We start from the raw sequence: 18,694 nt of genomic DNA, 5'->3' as shown, positions 1-18,694 counted from the left end.
TTAGCGGTGTAGCTTTCCACAGAATCCGGTATCAGACCGTGGAACAAGTGAACAAAACCATGAAGCTCAGAGACGCGAGTCTTTCTGCCGTTTTCTCGCAGTTTTCACACTACATCTCCCATGATGCATTGGCTTAATGAGTCGTCCTTCTTACACTTCTTGAAAACACAACGAACATACAGTTTGTATGTAACTTAACTTTTATTACATCTTTTAGAAAAACATCTGCAACTTCCTGCTTTTTCTGCCACAATTATCACAAAAATGTCACGTCAGATTGCGGGGGGGGGGCTGTAGATCAAAACAGACTCTGAGTTTCTGCTTTTTTTTTTTTTTTTTTGGGATGCTGGTGTGCCGCGGGATTTTTGTCAAGGTTAAAGTGTGCCGTGGCTCAAAAAAGGTTGAAAAACACTGACTTAAGTAATTGTAATGCGTTACTACCCACCTCTGCATATATATATATATTTATTTCAATGAGTCTCTTCTGGTCCTCCAGACTCCTCAGACATTTTCTCCAATGATCACAGAGTTTATTGATCCTTAAAAAACCTGGAAACGTATAAAAGGCTCCTTGTTGTGTTTGTGTTCCTGCAGTCCTCCCCCAGCATTGGATGACTGAAGAGGAAGATCTCTGCAATCAGCAGAGGAACTTCAGAGTGCAACAGGAGGAACCAGAACCTCCACAGGTTAAAGAGGAACAGGAGGAACCAGAACCTCCACAGATTAAAGAGGAACAAGAGGAACCAGAACCTCCACAGATTAAAGAGGAACCATCCTGCATCAGTCTGGATGAAGATCAGCTTGATCTGAAGCAGGAGACTGATACCTTGATGGAGATTCCTACTAATGAGGAAGATGAGAACAGTGAAGCAGATCTAAACAATCAGCAGAGCTTTAATGTAACTGATAGTCAGGATGAAGAAGAAAACCAACATGAAGAATCAACATCAACTACAGATGAAGAGACAGAATCAACATCGACTACAGATGAAGAGACAGACCCACAGAACACAGATCAGAGGAAGAGAAGAGACAGAAGTCATGTCCAAAGTGTGGACAGCTCTCACGTGTCAGCAGGCCAGTGTGACTCTAATGTTAGAAAAAATCACAAGAAGAGAAAGAAATACAAACAATCTCAAAAAGAAGATAAACTTTCCTCTATCAAGTCTGGTAAAAACTCAAGAATAATCACTAACCCATCTGACTACATGGAAACTGTGTCTGGAAAAAGACGTTATATCTGTAAAGAATGTGGCAAAAGCTTTTGTAACAAATCTCTGTTCAGAATTCACACAAGAATCCATGCAGAAGATAAGAGATTTTCTTGTAAAGAATGTGATAAAAGCTTTAATTACATATCTAGTCTCAAAACACATATGAGAACTCACACAGGAGAAAAGCCTTTTTCTTGTAAAGAATGTGATTCAAGCTTTAGTGTCAGATCTAGTCTTAAGACACACATGAGAACTCACACAAGAGAAAAGCCTTTTTCATGTAAGGAATGTGATGCGTGTTTTCGTCAATTATCTAATCTCCAAACACACATGAGAACTCACACAGGAGAAAAGCCTTTTTCTTGTAAAGAATGTAAAAAAAGTTTTATTCAAATATCTAGTCTCAAAACACACATGAGAACTCATACAGGAGAAAAGCCTTTTTCTTGTAAAGAATGTAAAAAAAGTTTTAATCAAATATCTAATCTCAAAAGACACATGAGAACTCACACAGGAGAAAAGCCTTTTTCTTGTAAAGAATGTGATGCATGTTTTCGTCAATTATCTAATCTCCAAACACACATGAGAACTCACAAGACTTTCTCTTCACAAACAATGTAATAAAGGAGTTAGTGTAAACTCTAAATTCTAAACTTTTCTGATAAGAGGTCGACACCTCAACCTCTGCACCACACAAAAATAAAACACAGAAACAGTGCAAAACATTTCACTTCCACACTGAAGTCAAATGCCACACGTTTTTTCAATTGCCTTTTGTTTTGTGCTGGTTTCTGGGCACTGATTCGACCATGGAGGCCATTTGGAGACAGAATTCTACAAATTGTTCTGGTTAACACAGGGACTTGAGGTGACCAGGCCTGGTGGAGCTCTGCTGCAGTGGAAAAGGGGCTGGCCTTGGATTTTGGAACCAACAAACGGTCCTCCAGAGCAGTTCTCTTGCGGGGTCTGCCGGACCTGGGCTTGTCAAAAACATCTCCAGTCTCTTCAAATCTTTTTCTTATTCTTTGTACAGTAATATCTCGGACATTCGCGGTTTAATATTCGCGCCCCGCCCATTCGCGGGTGGCCGCAGATGACGTGACGTCACAAGCGTGAGACGCAGAGCAGCGTCTGCCTGACTGTTAGATTGGGGGTGGTAACCTGAAGAGAGACTGACCGTAGCTCAGAGGGCGGAACAGAAAGTCCTCCATACCTGGGAAGTGAACTGAGGTCCGCAGTCGGACACAATGTCACAAGGTATCCCGTGGTGGCAAAAAACATCCTTGACATATCAGCGGTGTCAAAGGCAGAAGGGAGCTGGGCTAAGGGGATCAATTGAACATAATTTGGGAGGGTTTTAGCTTTCATATGAGACATTTCTAAAACCAATGTATGCATTAAAAGTGAGGTTATACGCTTTTGTTTCTACAAAATGGATAAGCGACAAGACTTTTGTCAGGGACTGTATAAGCATATTGCAAAATTGGCAAAGAGGTGTTTTTCCATTTCTGCAACCCCTGTCCCGAGTGAGAGGGTTTTTTTCTACTGCTGGGGACATCATTACCGCTAAAAGGTCTCTCCTCATTCCTGAAAATGTTAACAAACTAATCTGAAAAACTGAATACTAAATTGAAACTTAACGCAAAATCAAAGATAGGAAAAAAGTAAGATGACACACAATGCATGCGAAAACATTTTTTGGCAGTGGCAGTCATATCTCGCTAAGTCGTGCTCAAAGTGGTCAGCAAAATCAAAGATAAGACAAAAGCGAGATTTGACACAACGCATGCAAAAACATGCATTTTGCAAACGTAAAAAAAAAGTTTTTGAAAGAAAAGAAATGTAAAGCAGAAAAAAAATATTAAAAAGCAAATATTTAATATTTTCGCTTGCAACTTAGAAAGTTTTGTGTGCAACGTGGTGGCAGAAATATCACTCCATATTTCTCACGGTTTTTTCCATCTGCGACGACACGGTGAGATGAGAGGACAGAAATAGGAACTTGGCACGAATCAACACTGAAGGAGGATTCTAAAGATTTTCACAGAGTTGTGTTAACAGAGATATCCTGGTGAGTTCAACATTGTTTTTCAGTTTTTTTAATAAGCTAACCACAAGTTGGATGAGTTAGCAAGCTAACGAGCTAGCATCACTCTAAAAAGAAAAACAGTTGATCTAACTTAAATGAATCATTTCAATTGGTAACACCTAATTGAATTAAGTTTATTCAACTTATTCTTTTATGGCTATCCAACTTAATTTGATTTGTTGATCTAACTTAAAGAAAATCTTTTTCAATTTCGTTTATACAATTTAAATTGACATATTATTCTATAGTTTCCACCATTGGGCCTGGTAATTTTTATATCTAAGACGTGAATGATTTAGCAATGTCTCGCATTACAAGGCTGGAGCTCACATATCACGAACTCTGTCTTTGATATTTGGGACTTATGTTGTTATACCGAACATGGGGGTTCGTCATCATCCTCTTCTAAACTCTAACTCATGAACATAACAGTTTAAATTACTAGTTCAAACAGAGTAAAACAGCTGGACAACAATACCCATGGACAAAAACTCACACTTAAACTCCAATTTGCCCAGATAGGCAAAGAAAATGGTATCCCATAATTCATTGCGCTGCCTTACGTTACGATATCATTACACATTGACAGCTTCACACCAAAGTTACACCAACTTAATTGAATTAAGTTGATTGAAAGTAAAATAACTATGTCAGACAACTACTTGTTATTTTTAAGTTGAATGAACTCAAAAAAATGATTTGTTTTCACCAAACTAAATAATTAAGTTAGAACAATGTAAAAAAGTACATCTTTCCAACTACAGCTCAAATACTCTTTTTAGAGTGATGCTAGCGCATAATGAAGCCAAGAGGAGAAAGGTTGCTTACGTTTCTGTAATTACTTTGACTTGTTTTTTTATTTACTTTAAGGAAAATTTCTATTTGAAATGTATGATTTCATTGTTAATATTGAGAATTTGCTAGATATTATTTTTTTAAGTTGAAGCAAGTACAGAAGCTGGAGTTTTCTAACTGTCTGACACGTGTGCGTAGCTTTTTTTTTTCTTCCCCGACTGCTTCAAGGAGTGGACTGATGCATGTAGCGTTATTTGGAACACTGAAATTAAATGTTAAAAAAAGTTCTAGTGCGTCTTCGTAATAATTTACTCACTTCAATGTAATAACTTAGATAAACAGTGTAGTAAAGAACCAAATATATCAAATGGCCTCCTCACTGTAAATAACAAGAACAATGGAAATAAAAATGCACAATGTTGTGTTTTAATTTATTTTACACTTTGTGTTGCGTAATTTATTATTGAGGTGAAATATGATCTTTCAGCCTATTGATATGATATGATCATTGTGTGTTACAGTGCTGGTAGTCCTGTTCATTTTCTCTCCTTTTTTATTTGCAACGTCTAAGATGGCTGACTCACAATCTTTATAAATATAGTAGAGTGTAGTAAAAATGCACTTGGGAGCAATGTAGTATTGCTCTGAAATGGAGAATAATGTTGGATTTTAAGTTTTCTAACCAAAATAAAGTCTAAAGCTTACTGACATAAGTTCTGAAAAAACACACGTGGTTTGACACAGGGGCTTTATCTCTAGTGTTTACATTCTTTTTATTCCAGTAACTATTCAAGAGTTGACACAATCCCAGCAGATTCTTATGTGGAGAAAGCAGCCTCACACTGAGATGCAGCACTGCACAGTAGAGATGTGATTACAGAATCACCTTGAATCACCTGATTCTGCAGCCCAGAAAAGAGACTTTATTACGGTATATCAGGATGACCCAAATGCAGGACCAGACTCCAACGTTGAGGGAAGATCCAGAACTCTTTTCATAAAAAAAACACCACATTTGGTGGTTAAAACTCCACTAAAATAACCAGGGGGGTATTCGAGGAAGCATGTTTAAACTCCCCTGGCTTTAATCCTGAACTCTGTGGACTGATATCCACCTGACCTTGCTCACTCTGGGTATGTCGGTTCCAAAGACCGGATATGAGTTAGCGTAATAATGCTGGACTTGGGAACCCTGGGTTAATGCACATGCTCGGCAAGTACATAAAGACATTCTCAATAGATCACAGATTTCTAGAGTCACCATGGAAACGCGTGGAGAAAAAAAGAGAGCGCTACACTTCAGTGAGACGGAGTCTGAGATTTTAATGACGGCGTATAAAGATTATAAACCCATCAAAAATTCTGATGGATTCTGATTCTGATGGACTTCATAAAGATGACTCCTCCCACTTTGGTTTGTGTCAAATGTAGAAAAACTCAAAGAACCAAAATCAATCCAGTTAGGATCAATTCTGTCTTTCAGATCTTTGGAAAAACTGAAGGAATCTCTGGATCCCAGATTTCTGCAGGTTTTCAATCTCCTCTTTGATCTGATTGAATGTGTCCATCAAGGTCTTTGAAAGCATCATTTTCTCCTCCTCCTCCTTCTTGAGGGTCTCTGTGAGTGAGGAGATCTCCCCCAAAAGGGAGGACTGTTCTTGCTGCCGTTCACTGCTGCCGTTCTCCTTCCAGGTTCTTGTGGTTCTCCATCAGAGCTGGTCTCCATGGGACTGTTGCCTCCCTCTGTGGTGTCAGGCAGTCAGTCAGGAGGTGGGAGGGAGGGAGGGAGGAGTCTTTGTCCTTCTGGACATGTTCTTGGATTGGGAGCAGATCAGCTTGGAGTCCAGAGGACTCCTTCAGCTGTTGGGCTGAGAGTCTGGGAGCTTCAGCTGTCCTGCTTTTCTCTGCACTGACAGCAGCTTCCAGCTCTCTCTCTGTCTCTGTCTCTCTCTCTCTCTCTCCCCCCCCCACACGTTTGCTGGATGTCTTTTTTGGAGTCTTGACTTGGTCTCAGCCACAGACTGCTGACATGTTAGCTGATGTTTCAGCTGAGTCAGCTCTTCTTTCCAAGCTGATGTTTCCTGCAGAGATTCCTGCAGGAGTTCCTCCTGCTCCTTCTTTCCCAGAGTTCCTGCAACCAGACGGAGTCTTTGTGCTTTGGATCTGCTTCTCTTGGATGAAGCGCTTGGTTAGCTCACTTTGATCTCTTTCATGTGGGACTTTGTCTTGAAGCGGATCAAACTGAAGGTGGGACTCCCAAAGCAAACGTTCTGGGATGTTTGCTTCAGCTCTGTGCTTCTGTTCTCTGGTTGCTTCTTTGCTTTGGTTGCAGAGACTTGGAGCTCTCTCTCTCTCCATGCAGATCAGCAGCTTCTTTGGAGGCAGAGGCAGCTGTGTGGGAAGTCTCTGCAGGTCCAGAATCTTCTGATGGATCAGCAGCTGCTGCAGGTTCCTCTGGGTGGAAACACATTTCTGCCAAACAGAACATCTGTTTGTCTTTGTTTGGATGGAAAACGGAGGGAAAAAACTTCTTTGGAGAGAAATCTGCTTTGTTTCTTGTTGCTATGAGGTTGTTGAACAAATGTGGTCACTTTCACAGCTTCACTTCAAATGACTTCCAAGAGACAGAAATTGTACATTTTTGATGTTTTTTCTGTAATTCTAGGTCTGATGTCTTCATACATGATGGCTAAAATAACAAAAACCAAACCAAATCAGTCAGGTCTGTAGTTTGAACTTGTATTAGAAATGAGAAGGGCGACACCTTCTGGCTGTACCCAGAACTGCATCTTGTCAGAAAAGTGTTGAAAAACCTCAATTGTGTCTGTAAAATGTCTGCAGCTTTTTTGTCTGAAGACATGAATAAAGTCTGGATTTGATCCTCAATGAATCTTCACATTTCTTTGTCCTTCAGTCTTTCTTTCAGTCTCAAACACACTGGTTCATTTGATCCTAATGAGAACATGTGTGAGGCTCCAACATGGCTGCCTTCACTGCAGGTTCCTCTTCACAGCATGTGTTTGTGGATCAACACACAAACAACAACAGGTGCAGGTGAGGAAGTGTTGCTGTTGTTGCCTTTGCCTGCTTCCAGCCTACAGGCACAGTTTTCTGCTCCATATGAGGTGGAAAAGAAAATGAATGACACCAATTTTAGGATCCCAACTCCTGACAAAGAGAAGAAATGTGGAGTTTGTCACGTCAACATGCTCAAGCCTTCTTTTTCCAGAGGGGAGTCCAACTGTCCTTCTAGTGATGCTCCGGTAGTTTCAGTCTCCATGCGTTCTCGTCCCTCAGAAGATCAGATTTCAGAGGATGGGCTTGGAGAGAAAAGTGGAGTTGTGCTACTGCTTGTTTGGGGAAATCTGAAATCTGAAGCCAACTAGAGAATTTCTGCTCATATCTGTCTCCACCTGCTGGTGGTGACATCATGGTTTGATGGAGGAGAAGTTGTTGCTGTTTTCTGATCCTCCTGGTCAGGCTGGAAACAGCCTGGAGATGTTGTTCATCCATCACAGGGTTTGGTCCAAAGCTCCAGTGCAGCCTCTCACCTCCTCCACCTTCCTCTTTGAGGCAGCAGAAGCTCCTCCTCTTCTTCAGCTGGATGATGCTGTCCTCCACCTGCAGCTGCAGCTGGATGTTCTCACAGACCATGTGGCCTCATGGATCAGAAGGTTGAGGGTTCAAGTCCCTTCATGGTTGAAGTCAGAGGGCGGAGCTTCATCAGGATGAAGGTGCTGCTTGGATTCTGCTTTGATGTCCGTCTGTTCTCAGTCCCTTCATGGCTGCTGCTCAGAGCTGTTTCTGGATGTTTCTGGAGAATTCATGTCTTTACTGATCCAAATGTGGGATTTCTGTTTTTCTTTGGACTTTTCTTTATTTAAGGCTTTTAGCTTTTGGAACTTTCTTTGTTTCTATGCTTTAACTTCCAAACAGGTTTATCTAAGACAATCTGATTGTTTTTCATTTGACTTTCTAGGAACTTTCTGTTTCATCTTTGAGGATTTGGACTTTTGAAAGACTTTTAGCTGCAGTTTCATCCTTTGAACCAGATGGATCTGAATCTAGAGTCAAAGATTCTAAGGAAATCATGGATTCACAGACATTTGATTGAATTTCTGTCTGGATCAGAAACCAACAGCAGACATTTCAAGCCGTCATCTGTTCCTAATGTTCATTCCCCGCCATCATTGAAAGCTTTTGGAATAGTCCCTAAAGCCAGCGATCGGGCCGCTTTGGAGCATGAACTCATCACTCGGTGTCACGGTGGCAGAGAGATGACAGATCCCAAATCTGAGGCTGAAATGATCACGTCCTACCAGCTACACTCTGGATTTGGGACCAAAAACCTTTGAAGATGTTGGAGCATTTTTGGAGAATAGACTGACAACATTTGTTTGGAAGAAAGATTGACCTTTGACCCCTCCCTGATGTGTTCCACATCCAGCTGCAGACACACCACTACAGCTCACATTCCACTTCTGATCCAGCAGTTAGAACCAGAGCCTGCATTTGCAGCAGGTTCCAACCCACTGACCACTGATCCACACAGGGGGACGTCCTAAGGGGCGGAGTCAGCCACTGGAGAGAGCAAACAGGAGAAATGGGGGTCACTCTGGGCCTCTCTGTGTCTGGACCTTCAGAGGAGCCCCAGCGCTGGTCTTTGCTTGGATTTGTTTTAGACTTGTTCAGAGTCAAATGCATGTTTTAAGGGGAGGAGGATTATTTTGTTGTTGCTGTTTTTGTTCCTATTCTTACAATCCACTATATGTCCCGTGTTGAATTCTACTATTAAAATGTGGGAAACAAATGTTTCTCAAATCCAAATCAATCCAAAAGCCTGGAGACTGGATGGCTGTGGTCCTCCCTTTGACCTGGACAGTGGTTGCCATGGCGACCTGCACACTCACCAAGCTGGAACTTAGAAGAAGAAAAAGAGACCAAAATGATTGATAAAGCAGGTTTTCTAGGGAAATCCCACAAAGTGCTTTCCAAGCTAGAACTAAGAATATCCAGCATGCATTTGGAAAAACTCATTAGCTTCTAGTGGAAAATGATGAGTCATTGGAAAAGCATTCTATGAATGCTCAGAAAACTTCCTCTAAGGTCGTGGTTGTTTGGAGAAGTCCTCCTCTTCAAAGAAGTTCTCCTGACCATCTTCAAAGCCACTTTCTGCTTTTTCAAACACTACTGTTCAACAAAAACTTGGTTTCTGCCCCAAAACCAACCTTAGACACTGAAACAGAATGAATCCAATGCAGAAATGTGTTGACACCTTTAATTCAAAGCTTCAATCAGTTTGAATCTCATGAAGAACATTTCAAAAATCCACATTTGGATCAGGCGTCTTCATCAGAGCACAACTCATGTTTCCAGGACTGTGACTCACCAATAGATCCTCATTTCCTTTACACAATCTGTTTCCATCATTTGGATTTTTCATCAAAACTTGAGTTAGAAAAGAATTGTTGGCCCAAAATGTCCAGTTTGAATAGTCTACAGTTTGTTGTGTTTGGTTGCTAGGTAACAGGGTCTTTAATGTCTCTGATGTCATGGTGGCTTTCAGAGTTGAACTCCTGAATATGACGGTAAACATTTGGATTGAACAAAAATGGGATTGAAGCTCATGCTAAATCCTGATCTCAATGCTGAAAAAACCTCCTCCTAGATTCTGGTTGTTTGGAGAAGTCCTCCTCTTCCAAGAATTCCTGAAAAAAGCCCTCATTTCTCCTGACCATCTTCAAAGCCACTTTCTGCTTTAGTTTAGTCCAAACTTGCTTTATGCTGACAACATTTACAGCTTGAATCCATCTGAAGAATCCAAGGAAACAAACCAATCTGAGTCTGCATTCATGCCACTTCAGAACCAACAAAGCATGTTTCCAGGACGCTGACTTACCAATAGAACTTGGGATTTCCTTTGCAGAATCCTTCTCCGTGTGTTTTCCTTTGTTTTTCTCCCCAAAACCTAAAGCAGAGATTTTTGCTGAGCTGCAGAACAAACGTCTGACTGCTTTAACCGCCGTTGATGGTTTGTTGTGTTTCCCTCTATAGCTGCTATGGTCTTGCTATGGTTGCTAGGTAACGCTGTCTTTGATGATGATGACGTCAGAGTGGCCTCTAGAATGGACTTTTTTCTTGTGTAACCAGGAGCTGTAACCTTTAGGGCACTAGGACCCAGAAAGAGGTCCAGGCAGTGACGGTGTTCAGTGACGGACTGCGCAGCCGCACTTCCTCCAAACGCCACTATTCATCAGCGCGTGGAGCGCCAGAGTCCAAACGGGCTTAAGGCGCTTTGATAAAGCGCTCTGGAATCCAGCTATGGTGTGCTAAACGTCAGGTCCAGAACGGAAGATGCCATCAATGAAGTCTGTCTGTCAGCAGCAATCCAACGCTGATGGGGTTTAGCTTGTGGAGGATTTGAATGTTCATTTGCTCTCAGGTTGGTTCTGTGCTGGAAGCCCCAACCCTCAGTTCAGTCAAGTTAGAAAGATGCTAACCAGCTGTTCCCTCCGTCACCATGGAAACACGGACCGCTTTAAAGTGGGACAGGATTTTCACGGAGCGGACTTCTAGACGTGGAGGATAAATACTCCAAGATGAATTCATCAGACATGAATCAAACAGTCTTTTCTACATAGAACAGAATGAAATCCACTGTGTTTTAGCAGCGTCTGTAGCATCACAGAGACGGTGTTCCACCAAAAACTGGGACCTGTCACATGTTGTTTCCTGGTGACAGAGCTGCAGCTTTAATGTCAATGATATAGAAGAAGAAGAATCCAAAACATTGGACTGTTTTCATGTGATCACATGGAAGCAGAATTAGGAAATCTCTAGGAAATCTGTCCTTGTTTTGTCAGCATGTTTGAATTGGAGTTTACAGTTAGACGACAATAAAGACGTGTTCAGGCCAAGAAATTACTTTGATGCTATTTTCTTTTAATAAATCAGAAGAAAGTTCAAAACTTAAAACATCTAAAGTATTTATGTGTAAAATAGTGTTTTAATTTGTCCTGTAAAAAATATGTTGTCATAAATTAAATGTCATCTCCTGTGTGGAGGTATTTCTGTTCATTAAAAACTGACATAAATGAGTAACGTTCACTGCAAACTGTGCAGAAGGCATGTTCTTTCTAAAACTGGAAATAGCACCAACCTTTTTTATCACCTGAGGCTGAGTCTCCATTTGATAATTCAATAAAAATAACATTTCATTTCCTCATTAGAAAGCAACTTTATTGGAGTTTCATTTGTCATTGGTCTTTTTGAGCTAAAATTCTGAAGAAATCAAAACAAAAGGCTTTTCCAACAGAATCAGAACGTTAGCACGTGACCTAAGTTTGTTCACTTTGTGCTAAATGTTGATTTCTTTGACTGTTCTGTTAATAATATCAACAGTTCTCTGTCGCCCTCTGGTGGTTCATCAGAGAAGCCAAACTTCCACAGAAAGTGAATCAATAAACATGAGCTAATTCTTGATGCAGGTTTGAAAACACAGATGGAAAACAGCATCAATACAAATATTAGTCAATGTTTCCTTGAATGGAACAATTTCAGGATTTGTTGTCATAAAGTTGTGAAAAACTGTCTTGTAAAGTGTGTGGTGACGGTCCACTGTGGAAAATGACTGTTTGTGGAACATTGAGATGTGCTCAGTGATTTTGGTTTAGGACACTTTGGTTTCATTTCAAACGTTGGTTTCTCCTAAATCTACAAACTCTCTCCACAAACTGTCTCCTAACTCTCAGGGATTCCTGCTGCTGGCAAAACTCACGGCTCAAGGAACCACTTCATGAATCAGTCACGCTTTGGAATGAACTTTATTGAACAACATGTCATGGTCTGGAAGAAGCCCCAGTTCCAGCTGACAGAAGTCTGGTTCTGATCCATCGTAGACGGTTCTTTCAGAGGTGCTGATGTTGGATGGAAGAACAAATCTGTCAGGTGATGGAAGCAGCAGATATTGGAGGAGAAGATTTCATCTGAGAATACGGACAATTTCCAGACCAAAGCTGTTCCTGTCTCCAACAGTCTAGAACAGTTTGTCCTGCAGGAAGTTCCTGATGTTTACTTCTCGCTGGATTTCCATTTTCCAGGGTTTCCACAACTGATGATGTCATCAATCTGATCTTTCAAAACACTTTACTTCCTGGTTTCATTGACAGCAAATGTTCCTAAAGATCTGACCCCCTAAAAGCTCCAATAGCAGCTCAGCAGAAACTCTGATCTTTCTTGATGTGGAGGGGCGGAGCCTGAAGAGGAAGCATCTTTTTGCAGGTGATGCTGCAGCTTTGGGCATGTTTTCCAACTCTTTAGCTTCTGCTGTTCATGGAGTCGTGTCCCTCTGTTCTTGGAAAGGAGAAACGTGCAGAGAACTTTTCCCATTTCCACTCCTTCCTTTCAGCTGCTGCCCACTGTTCCCCTCTGAATCAGGAGGGAGGAGCTCTCAACTGTTCTGCCCACCCCCATCTAGAAAGACATCAGCACCACCTGAACATTCCAAAACTCTTTTCCAACCCATTTCTACTGAGAAGGAACCAAACCCATGAAGATTAGAACAGCTGGAACAGGATGAGGGGGAAGGCTAAAGATTCAAGTCTTGTTCTGTCTTTTGACACTAAGATGCAGTTCTGCAAACAGCCAGCAGGTGTGTCCCTTCTCCCTCCTGCTTCAATGCAGTTGGTGTTGTTGCAGCAGCTGCATCAAAGTGATTCTCTGCATCCAGAGGCTGTCATTCCTCACTAAGATCCACTCTGTTCATTCATGTCCTCTGGAGAAAACAGGCTTGATGCTCAGAAAGTTTCTACTAGTTTAGACATTCTAGAAAATGAGGAGATTCAACTGGATTTAGATGAAACTTCTTTAAAACTGCAGCTAAAAATGCTGTCAGCATGAAAAAGAAAACACCAAAGAAAAAGGAAGTTCAGTCAGAATATTTGATCATCAACAGGACAGAGATGATAGAAAAATGATTCAACTGAGAGACTTTTGTTCACTAACTGAGATCAGACGGGATTTCTGCTCCAAAAACTGACTTCAAAGGACTTGAATCCAAACCAGTGAGTCATGTGACCACAGCGTTTGTCCGTGTCTACACTATGAACATTCTGGTCACATGACCATGTTGGAGGTTTCTGAATGAAACTCTGTGTTTGTTTGTCAATGAGAGTTTCTGGAGAACAGAAATCAATTGTGAAACATCTGGAACCAGAATCTTGTGATCCAGAGTTCTGGTTCTGTCCCTGTTCCAGAGACAGAACCAGGATCCAACGCCTGACCCACACATAGATCTATGTCATCCAGAAATGTTCTGTCTGATCAATGATTCCCTCAATCCTTGATTGGTCCATCCCAAACTCACATCTGTCCATCAAATGGAGATCAAAGAAGAAAGTGATGATCTAGAAAATAATCTGTTTGTCTGCAGGTCTGTTTTTCTCCAGATCCTGGAGCTGCTGAACATCTGAATCCAACCCATGTTTCAGATCAACACTCCAAGTTAGAATGAGAAGAGGAAGTGCAGTTCTCCATCAGTCCACCGGGGGAGCTGCAGCACAATAACTGTCCACTTGATGCTGAGAGAGACAGTGGAGCTGATCTCAGATCATTTCCTGCTGCAGCTCTGACACTCATCTCCACTTCCTCTGATTCCTCCATCACTCTGCTCTCCACCTCCCAGGAACACCGTCCAGTCACAACATCTCTGCATACCAGCTGCTGCTGCTGCTCCTCTCTGCTCCTCCAGGAGGAACATCAGAATAACCACCTGCAGAGAGAAAGTAGAGACAGAGATGAAGGAATGTGTCCTGATCCTGGTCTGTCAGTCAGTGATGCAGCACAGCAGCAGAAAGAGCAGCAGGAGCTTCAGTCCTGTTCAGAGCAGCAGCTTCCTGTCATCTTCACCTGTTGGAGCTTCTGCTGCTCTGATTGGCTGACTGTTGTCCTGAAGCCTGTCATCATTCTCCTCAGAGCTTCACTGAGAAGCTGCAGCTTCACAGGAAACTCTGCATCTTTGCTCTCAGACTAACTTTAGGACCAAACATCTGGAAGCAGCTGGACTGACTCCAACCCTCTACTGACCTCAGAGTCTGCAGTTTGGAATTTCGACTCTTCACCAGATTCTGAAGCTGCTGAACATCTGAAGAATGAAGGTTGTTGAATCTCAGGTCCAGTTCTGTCAGGTGGGACGGGTTGGACTTCAGAGCTGAGACCAGAGCATCACAGCTGGTCTTTGACAATTTGCAATTGATCAACCTGAATTCAGAACAAAGAGTTGAGTTTAAAGACAAAGTTCATGTTTTTCATCTTTCACTTCTTCTAAAGAGTTCAGAGCTGAAGAAGATCAGAACGTTTAGAAAAAGTCCAAAGATGTGAGGCAACAGCAGCAGATCAGAAGAGTCCAGCAGAAGCAGAGAAGAAGAACATTCAGGAACATTCAGGACAACATGCAGCTGCTTCAGGAAAGAAGTCCAGATGTGTGAAAGTCAAACATCAGCCTGTGGCTGCATCCAAACCAACTGATGTTTCTGCAGCAACAGCAGAAAAAGTCCACTTCCTCTTTCTGCTCAGCTCTTCTCCAAACAGCACTGAATCATGGGAGAATTTCAGCAGCAGGATGCTGGAAAGTCTTCATCCCAGTTTTCAGGAGATGATCTTCCAGTCCTTCTCTGCTGCAGCCCTTCAAGCAGAGACTTTCAGCTCCAACAGATCAAAGCAGAGAGAAGAAGGAAGTGATGAGGAAGAGTCAGCAGCAAATGTTGGACATTGATCCCTGATCCATGACTTCAGCTCTGAATGAAGAGTCAGAAGCTGCTGGGAGCTTTGATGGATGATGTGATGATGTTTGTGGGTGAAAAGGTGAGGATGTGTCTGTCAGAGCAGCATCCAGCTGCAGCATGACTCTGTCACTGTCTGCTCACAAACATCAGCCGCTGGACTCTCAGCTGCATCTGCTGAAACACAGCAGCAGGACTCAGAGTGCATGTGAGCGTGCACGGCTGCTTCTTCTGCACGCGCTTTAAAGGAGTCTGTTGGAGCAAAGACACAAAGAAGAGCTGATGGCTGCAAGCAGAACTTTGTGGAGCACAAATGTCAGCAGACAGCTTTGAAACAAGCAGCTGCAGGAAGAAAAGAAGAAGTTCTTCTGCAGATCTTTGAAGAGAACAAGCAGCTGCAGAAAGATGCTGCTGCAGATCAGAATCTGGACACTTCTGCTCACTGTGGGTCAACACAACTTTGTCATCATATTGATCTGAACTCAACTGAAACATGGAGTCTGACCTCAGAATCTGCAGTCTGCAGTCTGGACTCTCCAGAAAACCACACAGATGAAAAACTCCTGAATCCTGCAGGTTCTGGTTCCAGCTCAGGTCCAGTTCTGTCAGATTAGACGGGTTTTTCTTCAGAGCTGAGACCAGAACTTCACAGCTGATCTCTGACAAACAGCAGCTCTTCAACCTGCAATCAGATAGAAAAGTGTGTTCAGGAGCAGTGATGCAGCTGGAGGTCCAGGAACTTGGTCCATTCAGTCAGGTGGGACCCGCCCTGATGACAGACTGACAGATGACATTTTCACTGTTTGCTCATTTCTTTTGGATTTGGACCCAAAAACATGATCATGAATGAAAATGCAATAGATTAGAAATGACTTGAAATGAAGTTAAAACAGACCAGGAATTGAAATGTCATTGATCATCAGGAATTATTCAGGACTACATGTTTACAATCCAATAGATTTAAAGCTTCCATTTCAAAAATGTCAGATTAAGTGAGCGACCTTGGGAGCATTTCGGTAAGACAACTCAGGCAGGCTTTACTTAGGCCACTCCCCTAGGGCGGGTCAGTTAATCAACTCACTTGTGCAGCATCCTATTTAAGTCCAGGTGTGTAAGTTGTTCATCCTTCTTTACTGCAGCACTGCGTTCTTTGCCGGTTCGCCGTGCTCGCTTTTCTTCTTCTCCTCCTTCCGCGTCATGATGTTCTACCCACGTTCTTGCGAGTGTGGGTCCCCCTTCTCACAGGGGCCGTCCGTCTCCCCGCGTCTGCCCCTCTTTTCGGCTAACAGCTGTCCCGGCTCCCGGCGCATCTTCGGAGCCGCGGTCCTCGCGTATTCCAGCGCGTGTCTGTGGAGAAGCGTCCTGGAACATTTCGGTTGTCTGTGGCGATCGATCGGGAGATGTATCGGTCTTATCGAGTGTCGTGATCGCGGGATGGTTGGTGAGCGGCGTTGCTGCTATCTCTCACGCTTCTGTGCAGTGTTTTCTTCCGGATTCTCTTCCTGCTCGGCGGTCGTGGGTGACGTCACCCCCCTAAGGACCCTGGGACTTGTAGTTCTTTTTAAAGGCACGGTGCGTTTCTTCGGAACCTGGTCCGGTTTCTGCTTTGTGGGCCGTCATTCAGTGCTGACTTTGTCGTGGTGGCTTTGTTTTACTTTTCTGTTGAAGCTGTGTGCATTTGCTGGTTTCACCTGCATTTGGATTGGTCAGTGTATGGTCTCCTCTCTTCTGTGTAAGCGTAAGAATGTGAGGAGCGTTCCCCTGGCCTTCAGGGAAATTAGTTCCTTCCCGTCGTGTATGTGTCTGTTGTACGTGACCCTGTTTTTCTCTGACTTGCTGATGTTCTGTTGTTTCTCCGGTTTTAGGGATTTGGGTTGCTTTGTGGGGGGGTTTGTGATGGGCTCTTCCCTGAGCCCTATTATTTTTTTATTTTTTTTTCCGTTTTGATTCGGTCCTAAGGTGGCCACTCAGGCATTTTCAGGTGTGACGCGGTTGTATCGTCTGTCTTCCTCGGTTCCTCCATTTTATTTATTCATGTATTGTTATTTGTTTTTTGCATCAGCGGCTTTTCCCTTGTGATCCTTCTGGTTTTTGTTTTGCGCTCAGCTGGCTTTGCCATCCCTGTGATCTTTTCCACCGGACGCTGTACATGGCTGGGGGAGGCTGATTCTGCTGATGCTCCTGCTGTTCTGCCTCTCCGTTCCTCCCGGCGGCGTCTTCTGGCTTAAATGGGGTTTGACGTGTTATGTGTCGGTGTTCCTTCGGCTGTCGTCTGTCATGTTTAAATTCAATTGTCAGAAACCCTGTGCTGGATTTAGTGTAATTCTATTGGGCCCCCTTCGTTTTGCAGTTTTCTCTTTTTCAATGTTTCTCTGTTCTGTTTTCCTCGTCGCTGGCTTTTGCAACTCTGTGGTCGCAACTCATTTTGGATCTCGGTTTCCGATTTATTTAGTTTTCTGAATATGTGTAATGTGTAAATCTGTGTAATTCTTTATTGTTTTGACTACGATCGAACTTAATCAAATCAAATTTAAGGAAGGCATTTGGTTCTCTGCCTGTCTGGATTTATTTTTACACGGATCTCTGGTTTATGATGCATACTTCTCTGCCTACATGTAGTCTCTTGCGTTTGTGCGGCACGTAATCTTTCCCATCTTTGGAGGTATGATTATGACTCGGTCGCTGTTGGGCCACCTGTGTTTTGCTGTGTGCATCCTCCCCCACTGCTGTCTGTTCATCTTGTTTCTCGTTCTGGGTTGTTCCTTCCCGGGCCCCCGTGTTCCCTTGTTCTGGATTTTCTGTTTTGCTTTTCTGGTCTCTAATTCTCTGCGCTTAGCGTGGTTTATTATTGCGATGTTGTTTCAGGTCATCAGTCTCCCTCCACTTGTTTTGTGGCTCCACCCTCCTTGGGGGAGAGGAAAATGTATGAGGACTTGTTTATGAATGTCCGGCCGCCAGAAAATTGTCTGGTCGTTAATCCAAACATTCAGCTCTACTGGTCCATCAACGGCTCATGTGGTTCTGAGAGAATTCATCCGTGGAGATTATTGCAACGCTTATTTCAAGAGTGCGATAATGGTAATGTGCCATCATTTAACATGGTTTCGTTTTAAATAACTTGTATTATGAGCTAAATTCCTGGCTGTAGAAATTATCACTGATGCTCTTTAGCTTCAGCATCAAGAGTAAAACTTTGGGTCGCAAACCAATCCTCAGTCTGCCCTGCTTCAAGCATATGACGCTCGACTAAGTATCTCCTTTTGAGACTTATTCTCATCCGCCTCTCAATGCATGAGGTTCAGCCATTTTATCAGACCCTACGATATCTCTTCAAATCTCAAAATTTTCTTCATTATGGTTTCCAGGCACCCCTTTTGGCAATTAACTTTAAGTTATACGTGCTTTTGTTGTCCATCTATTGTGAACCAATGATGTCAAGTTGTAACCTCAAATCTAGCCGAGCCGATGTCCATGCTACGTGGGATGGCGACCTTCCTCATCTACGTAATCTCCTTGGACCTTGGTTATCCTTTTATTCGCCTGCTCCTCTGTGGCCTTCCTAAGTTTCTGGAGGATGATGTCAAACCCTTGACAAAGTCGGATGGTTTCCAAGTTCCAAAGTCTCTGCTCGTCCTGCTGCTCCCCTGCAGATTGTTGCCCCTTCACCCGATCTGGATATGCAACGACGACTGCATTCCACGCACCTACTCTGCCCTGAAGTGGTGGGGTGGTAAACCTCTTCCGAATTCAATGACTTATCTTACTTGAATCAACTGATATGTTGGTATCAGAATGGCATACAAAATTTCAGATTAGAT

At 42.8% G+C, this 18,694-nt stretch overlaps 2 protein-coding genes across 6 annotated transcripts in view; one reads left to right on the top strand and one right to left on the bottom strand.

The window, feature by feature from the left end:
• The window catches only part of LOC144987110 (uncharacterized), a 463,057-nt gene that overhangs the window by 154,681 nt on the left and 289,682 nt on the right, over positions 1-18,694 (top strand). The gene's annotated exons all lie outside the window — the stretch shown is intronic.
• The window catches only part of LOC144986832 (NACHT, LRR and PYD domains-containing protein 12-like), a 457,161-nt gene that overhangs the window by 414,710 nt on the left and 23,757 nt on the right, over positions 1-18,694 (bottom strand). For 2 of the 5 annotated variants that reach the window (XM_078935148.1, XM_078935142.1), the window contains exons 8-9: positions 15,382-15,558; positions 13,893-14,355 (exon numbers count right to left, since the gene is read on the bottom strand). The exons of 1 other annotated variant lie outside the window; for it this stretch is intronic. In XM_078935148.1, the coding sequence (XP_078791274.1) occupies positions 14,094-14,355; positions 15,382-15,558 (439 nt within the window). In that variant the 3' untranslated portion in view covers positions 13,893-14,093. Of the gene's footprint in view, positions 1-11,902; positions 13,868-13,891; positions 14,356-15,381; positions 15,559-18,694 lie in introns of those variants that run through there. 2 more of the 5 variants (XM_078935137.1, XM_078935133.1) reach the window with 2 other exon arrangements.

Source organism: Oryzias latipes, chromosome 2, assembly GCF_053564925.1.
Source record: "Oryzias latipes strain Hd-rR chromosome 2, Olatipes_Hd-rR_3.1".
NCBI lineage: Eukaryota > Metazoa > Chordata > Actinopteri > Beloniformes > Adrianichthyidae > Oryzias > Oryzias latipes.
The sequence above is the reverse complement of the archived record's forward strand: the minus strand, read 5'-3'. Positions and strand labels throughout refer to the sequence as shown.